The sequence below is a fragment of the Parus major genome, chromosome 9, assembly GCF_001522545.3.
Source record: "Parus major isolate Abel chromosome 9, Parus_major1.1, whole genome shotgun sequence".
Classification (NCBI taxonomy): domain Eukaryota; kingdom Metazoa; phylum Chordata; class Aves; order Passeriformes; family Paridae; genus Parus; species Parus major.
Window position 1 is genome coordinate 9,612,832 of NC_031778.1, and position 13,593 is coordinate 9,626,424.

General features: G+C 42.2%; 1 protein-coding gene across 1 annotated transcript; it reads left to right on the forward strand.

The window, feature by feature from the left end:
* The first annotated feature begins 9,859 nt into the window (after window positions 1-9,859).
* Window positions 9,860-11,982, forward strand: CCL20 (C-C motif chemokine ligand 20). Its single transcript, XM_015637119.2, has 4 exons — window positions 9,860-10,087; window positions 10,302-10,416; window positions 11,133-11,210; window positions 11,477-11,982. Exons 1-4 carry the CDS (start codon window positions 10,006-10,008, stop codon window positions 11,502-11,504), a joined length of 303 nt encoding a protein of 100 aa, XP_015492605.1. The 5' UTR covers window positions 9,860-10,005; the 3' UTR covers window positions 11,505-11,982.
* The last annotated feature ends 1,611 nt before the right edge of the window (window positions 11,983-13,593 follow it).

Sequence of the window (13,593 nt, forward strand, 5' to 3'; positions counted from 1 at the left end):
AGGCAGCATCTTGGTTCACACACAGTAAAATAGAACAGTAACTTTATGGACGTGTACATGAATATGAAAAATGTATGACATTCCTTGCTGGGTCAGAGGAGTGTCTCAGGTCAGCCACCTTTGCCTTAACTCTTGGCCATATTTTGCAGCCTTTGCCTTCTACCCCTCAACAGTCAGTATTACAGGATTAGTGATGTTAGAGAAGCCATCCCTTCTTCTTGCCTTTATAACTTGTTTGTTGGCCTTTTCCCATGAAACCATCTCCTCCTGCCTGGGGCAGTGCTGTGCACTTAGGGAGTCATAGAATATCTTGAGCTGGGAGGAAGCCATAGGGATCATCATGTCCCACTCCCTGCTCCTCACAGGACTACTGCAAACTGAACCAGGTGACTCATGGCACATCATCCAGACACTTATTGCTTTATGTCCCTTTTGTACACAATGAAATCTGGGCAAGTGCTGGTTTGAAGTGCGTGATTTACCCTCTGAATCTCCTCTTGTTGGCCAGGGAAAGTTAAATTGCATTACCTTCCTGCAGTATAAATCACTGGCTGGTTTGTCTCCTTTTGGTTACAGGTTAATTGTTGAATTCACTCTAGGTGACAGATCACTGATGTAGTTGTCAGAGGCTGGGCAAGGAGCATCCAATTGCAGTGGGCGTCCCTTTGGAAGCATTGCCAAAGCTTTACAGGCATCCTTACTTGCATGGCACTGACCTGCATTGCAGCTCTCTGATTTCCTCTGTGCCTCTCACAAATCTCTGAGACTTTGGGAGGTTTCCAAATGTAGGTGTTCCCAAAGTCTGAGGACTGGGTTGGTTGAACAAGCTCTTACTTTCCCACTCTTCCTGGCACAAAGCACACTCTGCTTTCTCAACTGAGAGCAAAACAGCGAGGTACTGGAAGGTGGAGAAAATATTCCTGTTGCATTTAATGAAAGTAACAGCAGAACAGAAAGACTTAGAGAGAACAGGTTATACCTTAGGCAGGTCCTTTAGTTTTCCTTTTATTTTTCTTCCGGATCATCAACAGAGAACAGGAACTACTCCTTTGTCAGTGGAATTGTCTGAGGATTTTCCTTTCTAATAAAATATTATGAGGTCACTGCTGAAGGTTTGCAGCAGTCTTTTGTGGAAGTGCTGACTGTGGCTGGGTGCACTGGGCTCTGGTGTCCCTCTGTCCCCTACACTGTTTGTCAGCTCTTCTGATGGCATAGAATCCTTCAGTGTTTAAGGGAAGAACAGCAGTTTTTTGTTTCTCAATGAAGTGGGGAAAGATGATTCTGGTGAGAAAAAAGTGGCACACAGTAATAAAAAAATAGCAAAAAAGCTTTGCTTTTAGGAGATGAGAAAGAATAGAAAAGATTGTATTAAGCTTCACCTTTAGAATTTCTAACTACAGTTAGAAATAGATGTATGTAGGATGCTTATCACCAAAAAAACCTCCCCCATCTCCAAGTTTGCTACTTGATGATTGGGCCTGGTGACTTTAACATCTTATTTGTAGTTTTTCTAATAATGCCATACAATCCAATTCAATACCTGTGCTTTAGTCTTTCTTGGATTGCATACTTTTAAAATCTCCAGTTAATTAACAAAAGGGAAGTGATATTTAGGTCAAAGAATCTCATTCAAATTGGTTAATACTTGTAGTGACTAATGCTCTCTTACTGTGATTTGCCAAGTGAAGTGAAAGGAAAGACCTGAAGGGATTTCTAAGGCACTTTCCATGTTGAAAGATCACTTTCCAGGGTGTGTTCCCCTGTAGACTTACACCACAGAACTCCCACTAGTGGCAGAGATTGTCCTGTTGTTACAGACAGACATCTCATTTCAGATATGTAAATTTACATTTGCACAACCTGCGTGTGTAGGAAGTTTCAGCCCAGCACATCCTCTACACTTTTTTATCCTCAAGGTGCATCCCATTACAGACACCATGAGAGACATTGCAATAGTTGTAACAGCCCAAGCAGTGTAAAATCCTGCTGGAAGAACATTTGTCACATTTTCACAATTGCTCATAACAAGCTGGTTGCTTCATTTAATGCTAAACCTCTAATGACAACTGGAACAGATTTAAAATAAGTCCATTATACTGCCAGTGTTTGTTTAAATGTAAGAATTCTTGCCCTTAAAATGTCCTGAGTTCTTCTAATACCTTGATTTCTTGCCAGCTCCAAAGAGTTTTGATCATAGAATTATTAAAGTCCTTAGGGGTTTTATTTTGTTTTTGTTTTTGGTTTTTTTTTTGTTTTTTTTTTGTTTTTTGATTTTTTCATCAACAGTGTGTTAGGTTTTATCCCTTTCATGAAGAATATGTTTTTTTTAATGTGGTCCAAGTTTTTTCTCCATGTGCCTTCACCTTCCTCTGAGTTCTTTCAAAGGCAGAGCAGTTACAGTGTATGTGTTGTGCCCTGGAGCTGAGGCTCTGGTGCTCATATCCCTCGGTGTCCTAGGTCAGGTACAAACATGAATAGAAAAAGGACCAGTCTTTGATCTGAGGAAGGCTGAGCCTACTTACTTGAGGAGATGTTCTTGTAAAACACAGGTCACTTTGGAATAGCAGATTTCTATCAAGTCCAGATTGCTTCACTTAAAACATCTTTTCTGGCTTAAAACAGTTTTCTGTCTCTGGTTCTTGCTTTATTTACAGGAGCCCCTGATGGTTGTGAGCATGCTTGAGTGGCTGGAAACAGCACCCTCCTCAAAGCCCTAGCCAAGAGCTCAACCAACAGGGCATTTCTGGGACTGGCTGAAGCTGTCTGGACTAGCAATAAACAAGAAAGACTCTAAAAATGGTGACAAGCAAGAGAATGCTGGAAGCAGCCAAAGGAACCCTGGAGAAAGAGAGGAAAAAATTACCCTGGCAGATGGCTTCCTGAACAGGAGCTAGGGTGAGGCTGCCCTTTCTAAGGCCTTCAAATGTCTCTGACAGAAATCAAGAGGTGATAACCAAGGTCCAGCAAAGGGGTACAGGAGGCTAAGAAAGACAGTGATCTCAGTTGTGTTATGCAAAATAAACCTGTAAGAGTCAGGCTGGAAGGCATGGTGTGGTCGTGTGGTTTCCCTGGGAAAAGAGCAGGCCTCTTGGAAAGAAGGAAGTCCAAGGCAGCTGGTTTGGGCAATTGTGGTTTAAAGCTCCTCACAGGAAAGTCCCTATCACGTAACAGTGTAGTGCTGAAAAGCTGCAGTGATTGCAGCACTTGCCTTGGGAAGGCCTGTGTCCACAGCTGCTCTGCCAGAGTTCATGACACAGCCACTCCACAGCAGTAATTAACAGCTATTAAAACAATCCTGATTGGGTTTTGTTTGGCAATCCCAAATAAGCAAGAGTTGCTGGGTATTTTTAAGATGGTCTTCCAGTAACACATGATGAAACGCTGGCTGTGTTAATAATGTACTAAGTAGTCCAAGTAATCACATGGATGTCAAATATGACTTAGCAAAAGCTTTGTGAGTTCTCTTGGGTCAATTTAAAACTTTTCCTCTTCACATTATTTAGTTATTTTTTCTCTTTTCTTTATAAGTTTTGGATTATTTGTTTTAGGCCTTCCTGAGGAAGCAAACAGAACACACAAAAAAGCAGCTTTCCATTTTCTAAATAGTTCTCTTCTAATTTTATACAAAACCATGTTTCAATTGAATTAATAAACAGTTTCAGCCAACCTGAAACTGCACTTTAATGAAAATTTTAAGTCACAGATTTTTTTCCTCCCTACTTCTATTCTTGTCTTTTAAAGATTCAGAAAATGTCACATATTTCTCTTTCATAATTGCCAAGGCATACTATCTTTTTATCCTCTTTCCGAATTAAATATTTTTCAAGTGTAAGCCCTCATTTTTCAGTATTGGAAGGCATTTTCATGTTCAGGCTGTGGATTTTGGCACCAGAAATTTTCCTTTTCCAAATCTTCTTTGGAATCTCTGCATCTTGGGGAAATCCTCAGCCAAACCAAAGCAGTGAAGAAGCACTGACTTGTGTAGAAGTGGTGAGGGTCAGACTCAGTTTCAGTGAGGTTGTATGATCACTCTAGTGCTGAAACATTGCTGATAGCTTTTCTTGGTGAATATTTTGGGATGTTAAACACACCTGTGTCTAACGTGTTTAACATCCTTAACATTCATTAATTACATTAATTAATTAATCACATTGCTACTTTTTGTAATCAGGTATCTTTTTGTCTGCAAATGACACTTGGTGGTCTCAGCCCCTTGCAGGAGATAGTGTAAAATCCTTTCAAGTGATTCGTTCCTTTCTTCCCACCTTTGTAGAAGTTATTCAGAAAATCCACACTTCTGGACTACTTTAAGGATCAGAAATGTATTAATCAAAATATTTCTGCTCTTGTGTTTACCATGCCTAATGACAAATACAAATTTAAACTGGAAGACAAATAGAGCTGTAACAAAGCAAAGATAATGTAACTTAGACACCAGCTTGGCAGACAGCTTTTAACTTTTTTTTAGTTTCTTCTTTTGACTATATGGTGTGTTGACCCTGGCTGGATGCCAGGTGCCCACCAAAGTTTCCTCTATCACTCCACTCCTCAGCTGGGCAGAGGAGAGGTAAATAAGGAAAGGCTCAGAGATCAAAATAAGGGCATAGAGAGATTACTCACCAATTGCCAACACAGGCAAAACAGATTTAACTTGAGGAAATTCGTTAAAATTTTAGCAATCAAATCAAGGTAGGATAACAACAGGTAAGATCAAATAGTAAAACACATTCCTGCCACACCTCCCTTCTTCCTGGGCTTGACTTTACTCCTGATTTTCTGTATCTCCTTCCCCCAGGAGTTCAGGGGTATGAAAATAAAGGTTTTGGTCAGTTCATCACATGTAACCTCTGTTGCTGCTTCCTCCTCAGGGAGACCACTCCTCACACTCTCCCTCCTCCAGCATGGGTTGCTCTCTCCATGGGACCACAGGTCCTGCCAGGATCCTGCTGCAGGTCACAGCCTCCCTTGGGCATCCACCTGCTCTGCCTTGGGGTACTCCAGGGGCTGCAGGTGGATCTCTGCTCTCCTATGGGCTGCAGGGGCACAGCTGCCTCACCTCGGGCTGCTGGGGAATCTCTGCTCTGCCACCTGGAGCAGGTCTGCCCTTCCTTCTGCACTGACTTTGGGGTCTGCAGGGTGGTTTCATATATCCATCCTCCATATACTCATTCTTCTCTCTGGCTGCAGTTGTACAGGGGATCTTCCCCCTTCCTAAACACATTATTCCAGAGATGATACCACTGTCAGTGATGGTCTCAGCCTTGTCCACTGAGCTGGCATTGGCTCTGCAGACATGGGAAAGATTGCAGCAAAGAATCCACCACTAGTGCCTACACACTACCAAAACCCTGCCACACAAATTCAATGAAGACTATTTTTTCATTCTTCTTTCCAATTATAGGCTTTGCCATCACATTTGAGAGGTCCATTTCTGTGAAAAGGTGGTTGGCTACCCCAAGCAACTGTAGACAGAGTACAGTTAACTTTGGAGAGAGAAATCTGACCTCAGAACACTGGATATTTAGCTTCTATATGTAGGTAGCAGGAAGCAATCAGCAGTGCTGGGACAGCTGCCAGGATGTTCATGGCAGGTGCACCAGATCTCCTCATAACCTGCACTTTCGATAGATGGGATATTTATTTCTCCTAACAGGCACATATTTTGTCCATAATTGCATCACAGCAATGTCATTAAATGGTATTTCTAGATCTGTAACTTATGAAGTGCAGACTATAATTAGTGAAAATTGACTTCTTCCTGAGATAAATAGTTTTGTCAGTCATGCAAGCCTGAAATCACTGGATTGCATCACAGACTCTAAAGCTCCATAGATACTGAGCAAGTTACCTCTGGAACTTTTGTGCTTAGGACTAATTATGCATTTACTCATCAGAGATTATGCAATGATTAAATCCCCGTATTTGGCCACGTTCCTTTCCGCTACTGCCTTCTCATGCCCTTTGCTTTATCAAAGGAGTCCTAAACCTTTGGAAATTACAGAAGGGAATTTCCCCGGTCTGGTTCTGGTTTTCCTGGATCAGCTGTATTGCTGTAAGACTTTAAAGACTTTATTTACATCAATTCAGAAAAGGTACTAATATGCAATAAAACAATATCTCTTTGTGAGGATGAAAAACATGGAATCTGTTGTTAACTGCTAGTTTATTAACAACTGTCAGTATGTTTCTCATCTTATTGGAGGGCACAGGTAAAGATAATGACGGTGCCTGATATTCACATTTTTTATTTTAGTCTTTCATGCTTAATGTTAGACCTAAACTCATAAAATGACAATAATTAAATGGTTAATGATTATAAAATTCCTTCTCTGTCCTTCTCTTCAAAAATCAATGAAGTATTTTTACCATTGCATGGAAACCATGTAGACTGCTCCTGTGTTTTTCCATGATGAGGAGAATGATGTGGCAAGCCCATCCTGCCCCCTCCTCCCTGTCCCCACCAAATTTTTTGCCCTGTCTGGGGTTGTTTATCTAGGTTGAACTATTAAGTCCTCTTCAGCACTTCAGACTTTCAGCAAGTATTTCTGTGAGTAAAAGTCCTTTGGGATATAAGAGAGGAAGTGTAATATCAGGATGCAACAGTGTAGTGACCAGAGAAAGTTGCCTCTGGCTGTAGCTTTGCAGATGGTGTCTGAGAGCAGTTTGACACCCCGGCTCTCCTCTTTAACACCCCCAAACTGCCCAGAACTGTCAGTTCCCCAGTATTACTTGGGAAAAGGCTCAGTTTTCCCTGATGCATTTCTTCTTCTTCTTCCTCAGGTCTGACTGGATAGCTCTGCCACAATGGCACCTTGGCTGTCCTTGCCCCATCTTTTGTTATACACACAGGAGGGGTTTGAGCCTGTTTTCTCTGGCCCCTGGAACAATGGGAGAGGAAGCTTAGGAGAGGATGAACACTTTATCAGTCTGTGTTTTGCTGCTCTGCCTTACTGCGGCTGCAGTTGTTGTGAGGGGATCTGAGGAGAGACAACAGGAGGGAGGGAAGCTGAGCAGCTTACACCAAAGTCAGGAAGACAAATAAGTCAGGGAACTAAAATAAGAAACAAACAGCTAAATGTGAAAAAAAAAAATAATGTTGGGTTGATTGTGAATTGGGAAGGAACCCAAGTTTAAGATCATGCTTATGGAAAGGCCACATCCAACTTGAGTATCTGCAAGGGTATTCAAACTAGGCTTCACATCCCATCCTGGGCAACCTGTCCCAGTGCTTCCCCCTCTATGGAGAAGGGACTTCCCTATGTCTGATGGAAATTTCCCTTTTCACAGCTTATGGCTTGAGAGATGAAAACCTCTCATGCTTTGGCTGTACCCTCTGAGGAGACTCTGGCCACAGCCCTCCCCACAAAGGCCCAGGGCAGAGACATGATAGCCTCCCTTGACCGGATGGCCCCTTCAGTGTGAAGCCTTTGAACTGCAGTAGTGTTAAGACCCTAAACATATTTATATGGCACTTGTAACTGACCCAGGAACAGGTTTGGAGGTGCCACTGGCCATGCTGGGGTCTGGCAGCCTCATCTCTTGGCTGTGTGGAAGTCCCTGGTCACCCCACACGGCCCCACTTGGTCCTGGTGCCAAAGGAAACCAGGTTGAAAGTTTGGTTGTGTCAGGGTGGACAACAGTCACTGTCCCCTCATTGCTAGGGAATAATGAAAAACACTTCATTGGAACATATAAGCACCTCCCTGTTTTTATAGATATTTTTTGCTTTTTGCTTGCATTAGGGGTTTGTGAAGGTAAAGACTGGTAAGATACAGTTATTTGTCATATCAAAACCAGCAGAGCTTTCTTCAGCTGTTTGCATTAAACCTTTTTGGACTGTTTTAACTACTTTGTGCAAATAAACTGAAGGTACTTTGTACACAACAAGTACAAACAAAATGACAGTGCTTCTGAAGTTGGGACCCTTCTTGCGGCTGTTGTTCTAAATCTAAATCTTGACCCAATTTCCTAAATCAAACAAAACATGAGATAAAAGGAACACCATGAACATGAGCCCAGCTGTGACAAGGCACATTGCCAACCATGGTCAGTTGTGGGAACCACTGGTGTGATGAAAACTGCCTGAGGGCAGGACTACAGGGTGAGAACTGCCTGAGTAGTGTCTTGCTGTGGTATCCATATTGCTGGTGCTTAGGTAGAAGTGTCAAAGCTCAGATGAGATGATTCTGTCCAAGAAGCACTGAATGGAGAAGAAATAGAGCTGTAAAGTCACGAGGAAGACTTGAGGTGCAAGGCCTCTGGATAACACTATGGCCTTGGAAATGGCATACAAAGACCAAAATTTGGTGTAGGTGTAATAGATTTTGGATCCATGAAATCTGTATGCAAAAGAAAAAACTACCATTCTAGTCAGCTACTTTGAGGCATTGCCTAATGCTGACAGATAGTCTTTAAAGCAGTGCAGAGATAGCTGCATACTGAGAGAACTGATATTTTTGTACTTTTGTACTTTTGTGGCATTTCACTGTGATCCATAAAACAGTTACAAAAACTGTATACATTAGGGCATGGGTTCTTTGTTGCCTCCTCCCCATCTTTTAGGCAGTTGCTGTGGCTCTGCAGAGAAGCATGTCCAGTATATGTGATGCCATGCACACTGCTGTATACGTATACTGAGCATGTATACGTGCTGCTCACGTACACTCAGCCATATGAAATTCCCTCATTTCTCCCTATTACATAGAGAAATTAATTAAACAAAAGAGATAGCAATCTCTTTTGTTTGGAAACAAGCTGTTTCCATTTCTACAGAGTAATAGGGACACACCTTTTGAGAGAGGTACTGGCACTCTGTGGAGGATAGAAGGCATGTAATTATGCACTGCCTATGACTGTCCATGAACTCTACCTTAAGAGAAGCCACTTAAGGCTCAATTTACTCAACAAGCACCTGGAGCTGGCAGCAGCTCCTGTGTACACTGGCTGGCCAGGACATGGCCTGCAGCCATCATAGTATTTTCACACAGATCCCTAAACAGCTTGGGAAAGTACCATTCTTCAGTAGCAGCTCAAACAAGGTACTTGGAGTGGTGACAGAGCCTCTCCCTGGTGGCGTCTCTAGAGCTGTGTGAGGTAATTTTAAGATTGTGTGTATTTGTATTGAATTTCAGGAGTCACAATACTGTGGTACTGTTTGGGAAAGCAACAAACTACAGCTATTGTCTATGAAATGCATTAATGCATTCTAGAAAGCACAGATTTGGAGAATATAGGCCCCATTTTAAGTTTCTTTGAAGCTCACTCTGCTTTAGATTAAATAGTTCAGACATGTAACAAACTGGCAGGAAGTCATGGCAGGGAATATATGGTTAGGGAAACTAAACAAACCCATTTTTATGAATACTCAATGTTGCTCATGTGCTCCTGCCAATACTACTGTATAGAGCTCAGAAAGCAGTAATCTGGAAAGCCTGATGTTACTGTGTTGGCCAACCAGGAAATATTAATAGTAGCAGTACTTGGTGTTGGTACAGCTCCTGACCCAGCTGCTGTGAGTTTACCACTCTGAAATTAATCCAGATGGCTCAGCCCACCTTCCTCTGCCCCAGGCTGGGTTTATTAAACAGCAGACACGCAGTTTCTGTAGGCAACATTTAAAGTTACCTACATTTGACTTTCCTCATTTCACAACCCACACTCCTACCCCTAAAACTACACGTGCTTCACCCACAGAACCATTACCTCATAGCCTTTTATTTCCTTTTCTTTTAGACTGAATCTTTTAAGCGACTTTAAAAAAAAATGTAAATATTCCCCAGCACACTGTTATCTCCGGTTGTAGTACCCGGAAGGAGTGCTGGGGCCAAATCAGGCACGATGGAATTTGCTGTGGGGAAACCCGCTGATGACAGTGGAACCCGCCCGTGTGTGAATTCCCATGGCTCCTGCCACCCCTTTATAAGCAGGCAGAGGTGTGCCGGGGCTGGCAGGACCAGCAGGCAGCAGCCAGGCACTCACTGGAGCACAGCTGTGTGAGGAGAGGGAATGTCTGGCTACAGCAGCAAGAGCATGGTCCTGGTTTGTGTGCTGGCACTCCTGGCACTGCTCCTGTGGGGCACCTCTGAAGGTGAGTGACCTCGAACATTCCGCTCTGGGAAGGGCTCCCGGAGCTGCTCACAGCTGGCAGCGGGATGAGGTTGAGCTGGAAGGGAATGGTTTCAGCAAAATGGGCTGTCTCATCCCTCTCTTCTGTCATGAGGGAGTTGGATGGTTGAGGTTGGACAGCAGGGCAGGGTGGGCCAAAGGGGGTTTATTTACTTTGTTGTTGTCCTTCACTCCAGCACAAAGCAACCAGGATTGCTGCCTGTCCTACACCAAAGTGCGTCTGCCCCGGTGGGCTCTGAAGGGTTACACTGAGCAGCTCTCCAGTGAGGTCTGTGACATCCCTGCCATCATGTAAGTTACTTTCTGAATTTCTGCTGGTTTTTCTGACATGCATTAACCTGGGGATGTCTGTTGGGGCTAAAACAAGGATTTGAAAGCGTGATTTTTCCTGCCTTTTCAAAATGTTAAATTAACTGAATAAATTGTGTATCACACCTGTAAACAAAACACACAGCCTCTAGTTGATGGGGACTGCTAACCCAAGGGACAGTCATACAATGTAAATAATAATTCTGACTTTTTAGGAATCAGTTGTGCAAATAAAGACAGGTTTTGTCTCCAGCTAAAGGCCACTCTGGCCAACACAGAGTGCTTCCTTGCCAAAACCTGTGAACAGACATGTAAGTGACAAGACTTCTTCTAATTCACAGGGATCGGACATTTTTCTTACAAGATGTTGGCCTAGGTGTTGATCTGTCACCTTAGCTTGATAGCAGCTATTCTCCTTAACTTTACAAACTGTTTCTGGCATCCAGCAAAGGTCTTTGCCTAAACAGATCAAATAAATTAAAAAAAAATTATGGTGCAAAAAATGTTCCCTGAGGCTGAAGTAGCTATTATGTTTAACTTTCTTTTTCTTCATATAATATTGGAGGAATTTGGAGCATTCCATGTCTAGCTGGTGTTTACAAAAGCAGTTTCTATTGGCCATTATATAGAGTAACTGTACTCTCCACAGCAATTATTGGCAGGGATTTCTGATTTCTTTATTATTATTTATTTTCCAGTTTCCACACTGCCAGTGGGCTGAAGGCCTGTGTAAATCCTAAGGAAGGCTGGGTGAAGAAACATCTCCTTTTCCTGAGGTAGGAATTGAAACTCCAGGCTGATGAAAACAGGGCATGTAAGAAAGAAAGCCTGTCTTGTACATCTCCTGAATGCCACTTTTGACAGCCTTGGAGAACACATTTGTCCTTCCATCTCTTGTCAGATTTAGCTAATCATTTCTGGAGTCTTCTCAGGGACAGTCATATCACATGTCCCTTCTTCCACCTGAGCTATTCTCTCAAGGAAGAAGAGAAAACTATAATTGAGGTCATTATTTATGCGTGTTCTCTCTTCCTTTTAACAGCCACAAGCTGAGGAAGATGTCAGCTTGACTCGGTTTCCAGCAAGGAGCTAAACATAGAAGTGGCTGAAGAAGCATTGGGTTAGGCTCTCAGCTGAGATGATTTGTACACTGTTGTGTGCTCACTCACCTCCAACTCCAGCTTCTTTGGAACTGCACTTCTTGAGTTGATTCATATTGCATCGCTGTTTTGCTTGAGTTAAGCATATTGTTAAAGTTTCTATTTTTACTAATGTGTATGTTACTGATAGGACATGAGTACTGTTTAGGAATGTCTACCTTGAGCTGCTGTATAGAGTGTGAATTTTATTAAGTTTATTGTATGTTATTTTGTTTTCTTCAGCATATGTAAAGCAGGTTATTTATTCTGTTATTTTATTATTGCCTTGTGCCAAAATGTTTCCTTCGAACTGTAGTTAGCATTATAATACCTCTTGAACTATTGTTAAACAAAGTCTGTAGAAAAAAAAAAAGGTAATTGGAGATTTAAAAAAAAATAAATGTTAAAATCAGCACTCTCTCTAATATGTTTTCTTTTTAATTGAAAGTGTGATTTACACTTGAAATTAATTCCTTTGTTAAGAGCCTCCAGCTGAAACAATTGCACAGGTGTGTTGATACCTGTTAAAGCCACTTTCCACCTTGGTCCACCACTCTGCTGTCCCTAGGGGTAGCTATGACCTCCACAGGATATACCTTCCTCACCCCCAGACAGCTGCTATATATCAAGTTTTTGTTTAGCATTTAGACTTAGCTTCATCTTAATCAGACTCAAGAGAACTCCTTTTGCCAGTTTCTCTATTTATTCAGGAGGAAACTTACACTGGGCAAGCTTCTAGTTTACCCACCAAGGAGGATTCATTGTGGTAACACAGTCTGCTCTCAACTTAAAGCACTTTCTCTGGAGCAGAAACTTGCAGTGCTTTCCTCCCCTTCTTGTGTTAGCCTATGGCTTCCAGCACAATGAGATTTTCCTGATGCAGGAGCTCTTGATGTAGGTCAGAGATGCATGATAAAATAATGAGTCCTCATGGAAGAGACAGGTACAGGTGGGCTGGGGAAGACTGCTCAGCTTTTTATGCACAAGGCCCATGTGGACTTCAGGGATGTGACTGTGTAGGGTGTACAGGTGAAGTCCTCTCACTGTCAGCACTGGAGTCTTACAGATAAATTTACACCTTGCCTTTTAGTACCCTTTAATCATAGAAATATAAGCACTAATTTAAATTTAATTTAAACTTAAATGTGAAGTATTTTCGGTGCCCTTGAGAGAGGAGTTGAGAGATACCAGGTTTTTTAAACGGTGTTCATGACTGTAAAGCTGTTATTTTCTGGTTTCAGCACCTGCTAGAACTTAAAAAAATCTGCTCATATCTCTACAAATCTGGGAAGTGTCACTTGCTTGTGGGTGAAGCTCTGAAGGAGGAACTTATCTAAAGGAGCAAAATTAATTAGGTTTAATTTCATTCAGGTGAACATAATGTACTCTCCTTCATTGACAACATGATGTATTCTCCAGGGAGAAGAAATTACCCAGCTTGTTTACTGGGTGTTGCCCTAACTTCTGGGCAGAAGAGCTCTGTCTCATACCTGCTAGCAGGGGTATGGGCTGTCTGGGCTCAGAGAGTTCATAGACTAAATCAGGTACCAAAAAATGGCACAGACATGATGAAAGGGTCTGTGTTAAAAGTGCTGTAAAGAATTTGGTGCAGAAAAGCCTGGACTCCAAGGGTTGAATTCATAGCAGTGGAGCAAAATTAGGAAGTGAAGACCATTGTGTGGAATTCTGTGGGTGGCACTTTACCCCCAGTTCAGGCCTCTTTTTGTACTGCTTCTGTAACTTACTCTTCCTTTGGTCATCCATGGTTCCATTGCTACAAAACCCCGCAAGCTTCATCCACAGAGCTATGACTTGAGTGATTTATTTTTCAGGTTGATTTTTTTATAACCGACCCCTGGGGAAGAACAAAGATACTGAAAATATTGGTTTCTATACTCAATATCAGAAATTTCTAAGGTCGTTATGTTACTGGTAGGAAAGTCTGTGTAGAAATAGCACGTCTCTCCATGCCTTCCTGAGGATACAAACAGGTATTATAACTGAATGCTGTGACTCCAAA

Excerpts from the sequence above, each read along its gene's own strand:
- CCL20 (XM_015637119.2), top strand. The coding sequence starts at position 10,006 with ATGTCTGGCTACAGCAGCAAGAGCATGGTCCTGGTTTGTGTGCTGGCA. Across the intron at positions 10,417-11,132 it reads TGTGACATCCCTGCCATCAT|TTTCCACACTGCCAGTGGGC; the intron begins GTAAGTTACTTT and ends TTTATTTTCCAG. Across the intron at positions 11,211-11,476 it reads AAACATCTCCTTTTCCTGAG|CCACAAGCTGAGGAAGATGT; the intron begins GTAGGAATTGAA and ends TCCTTTTAACAG.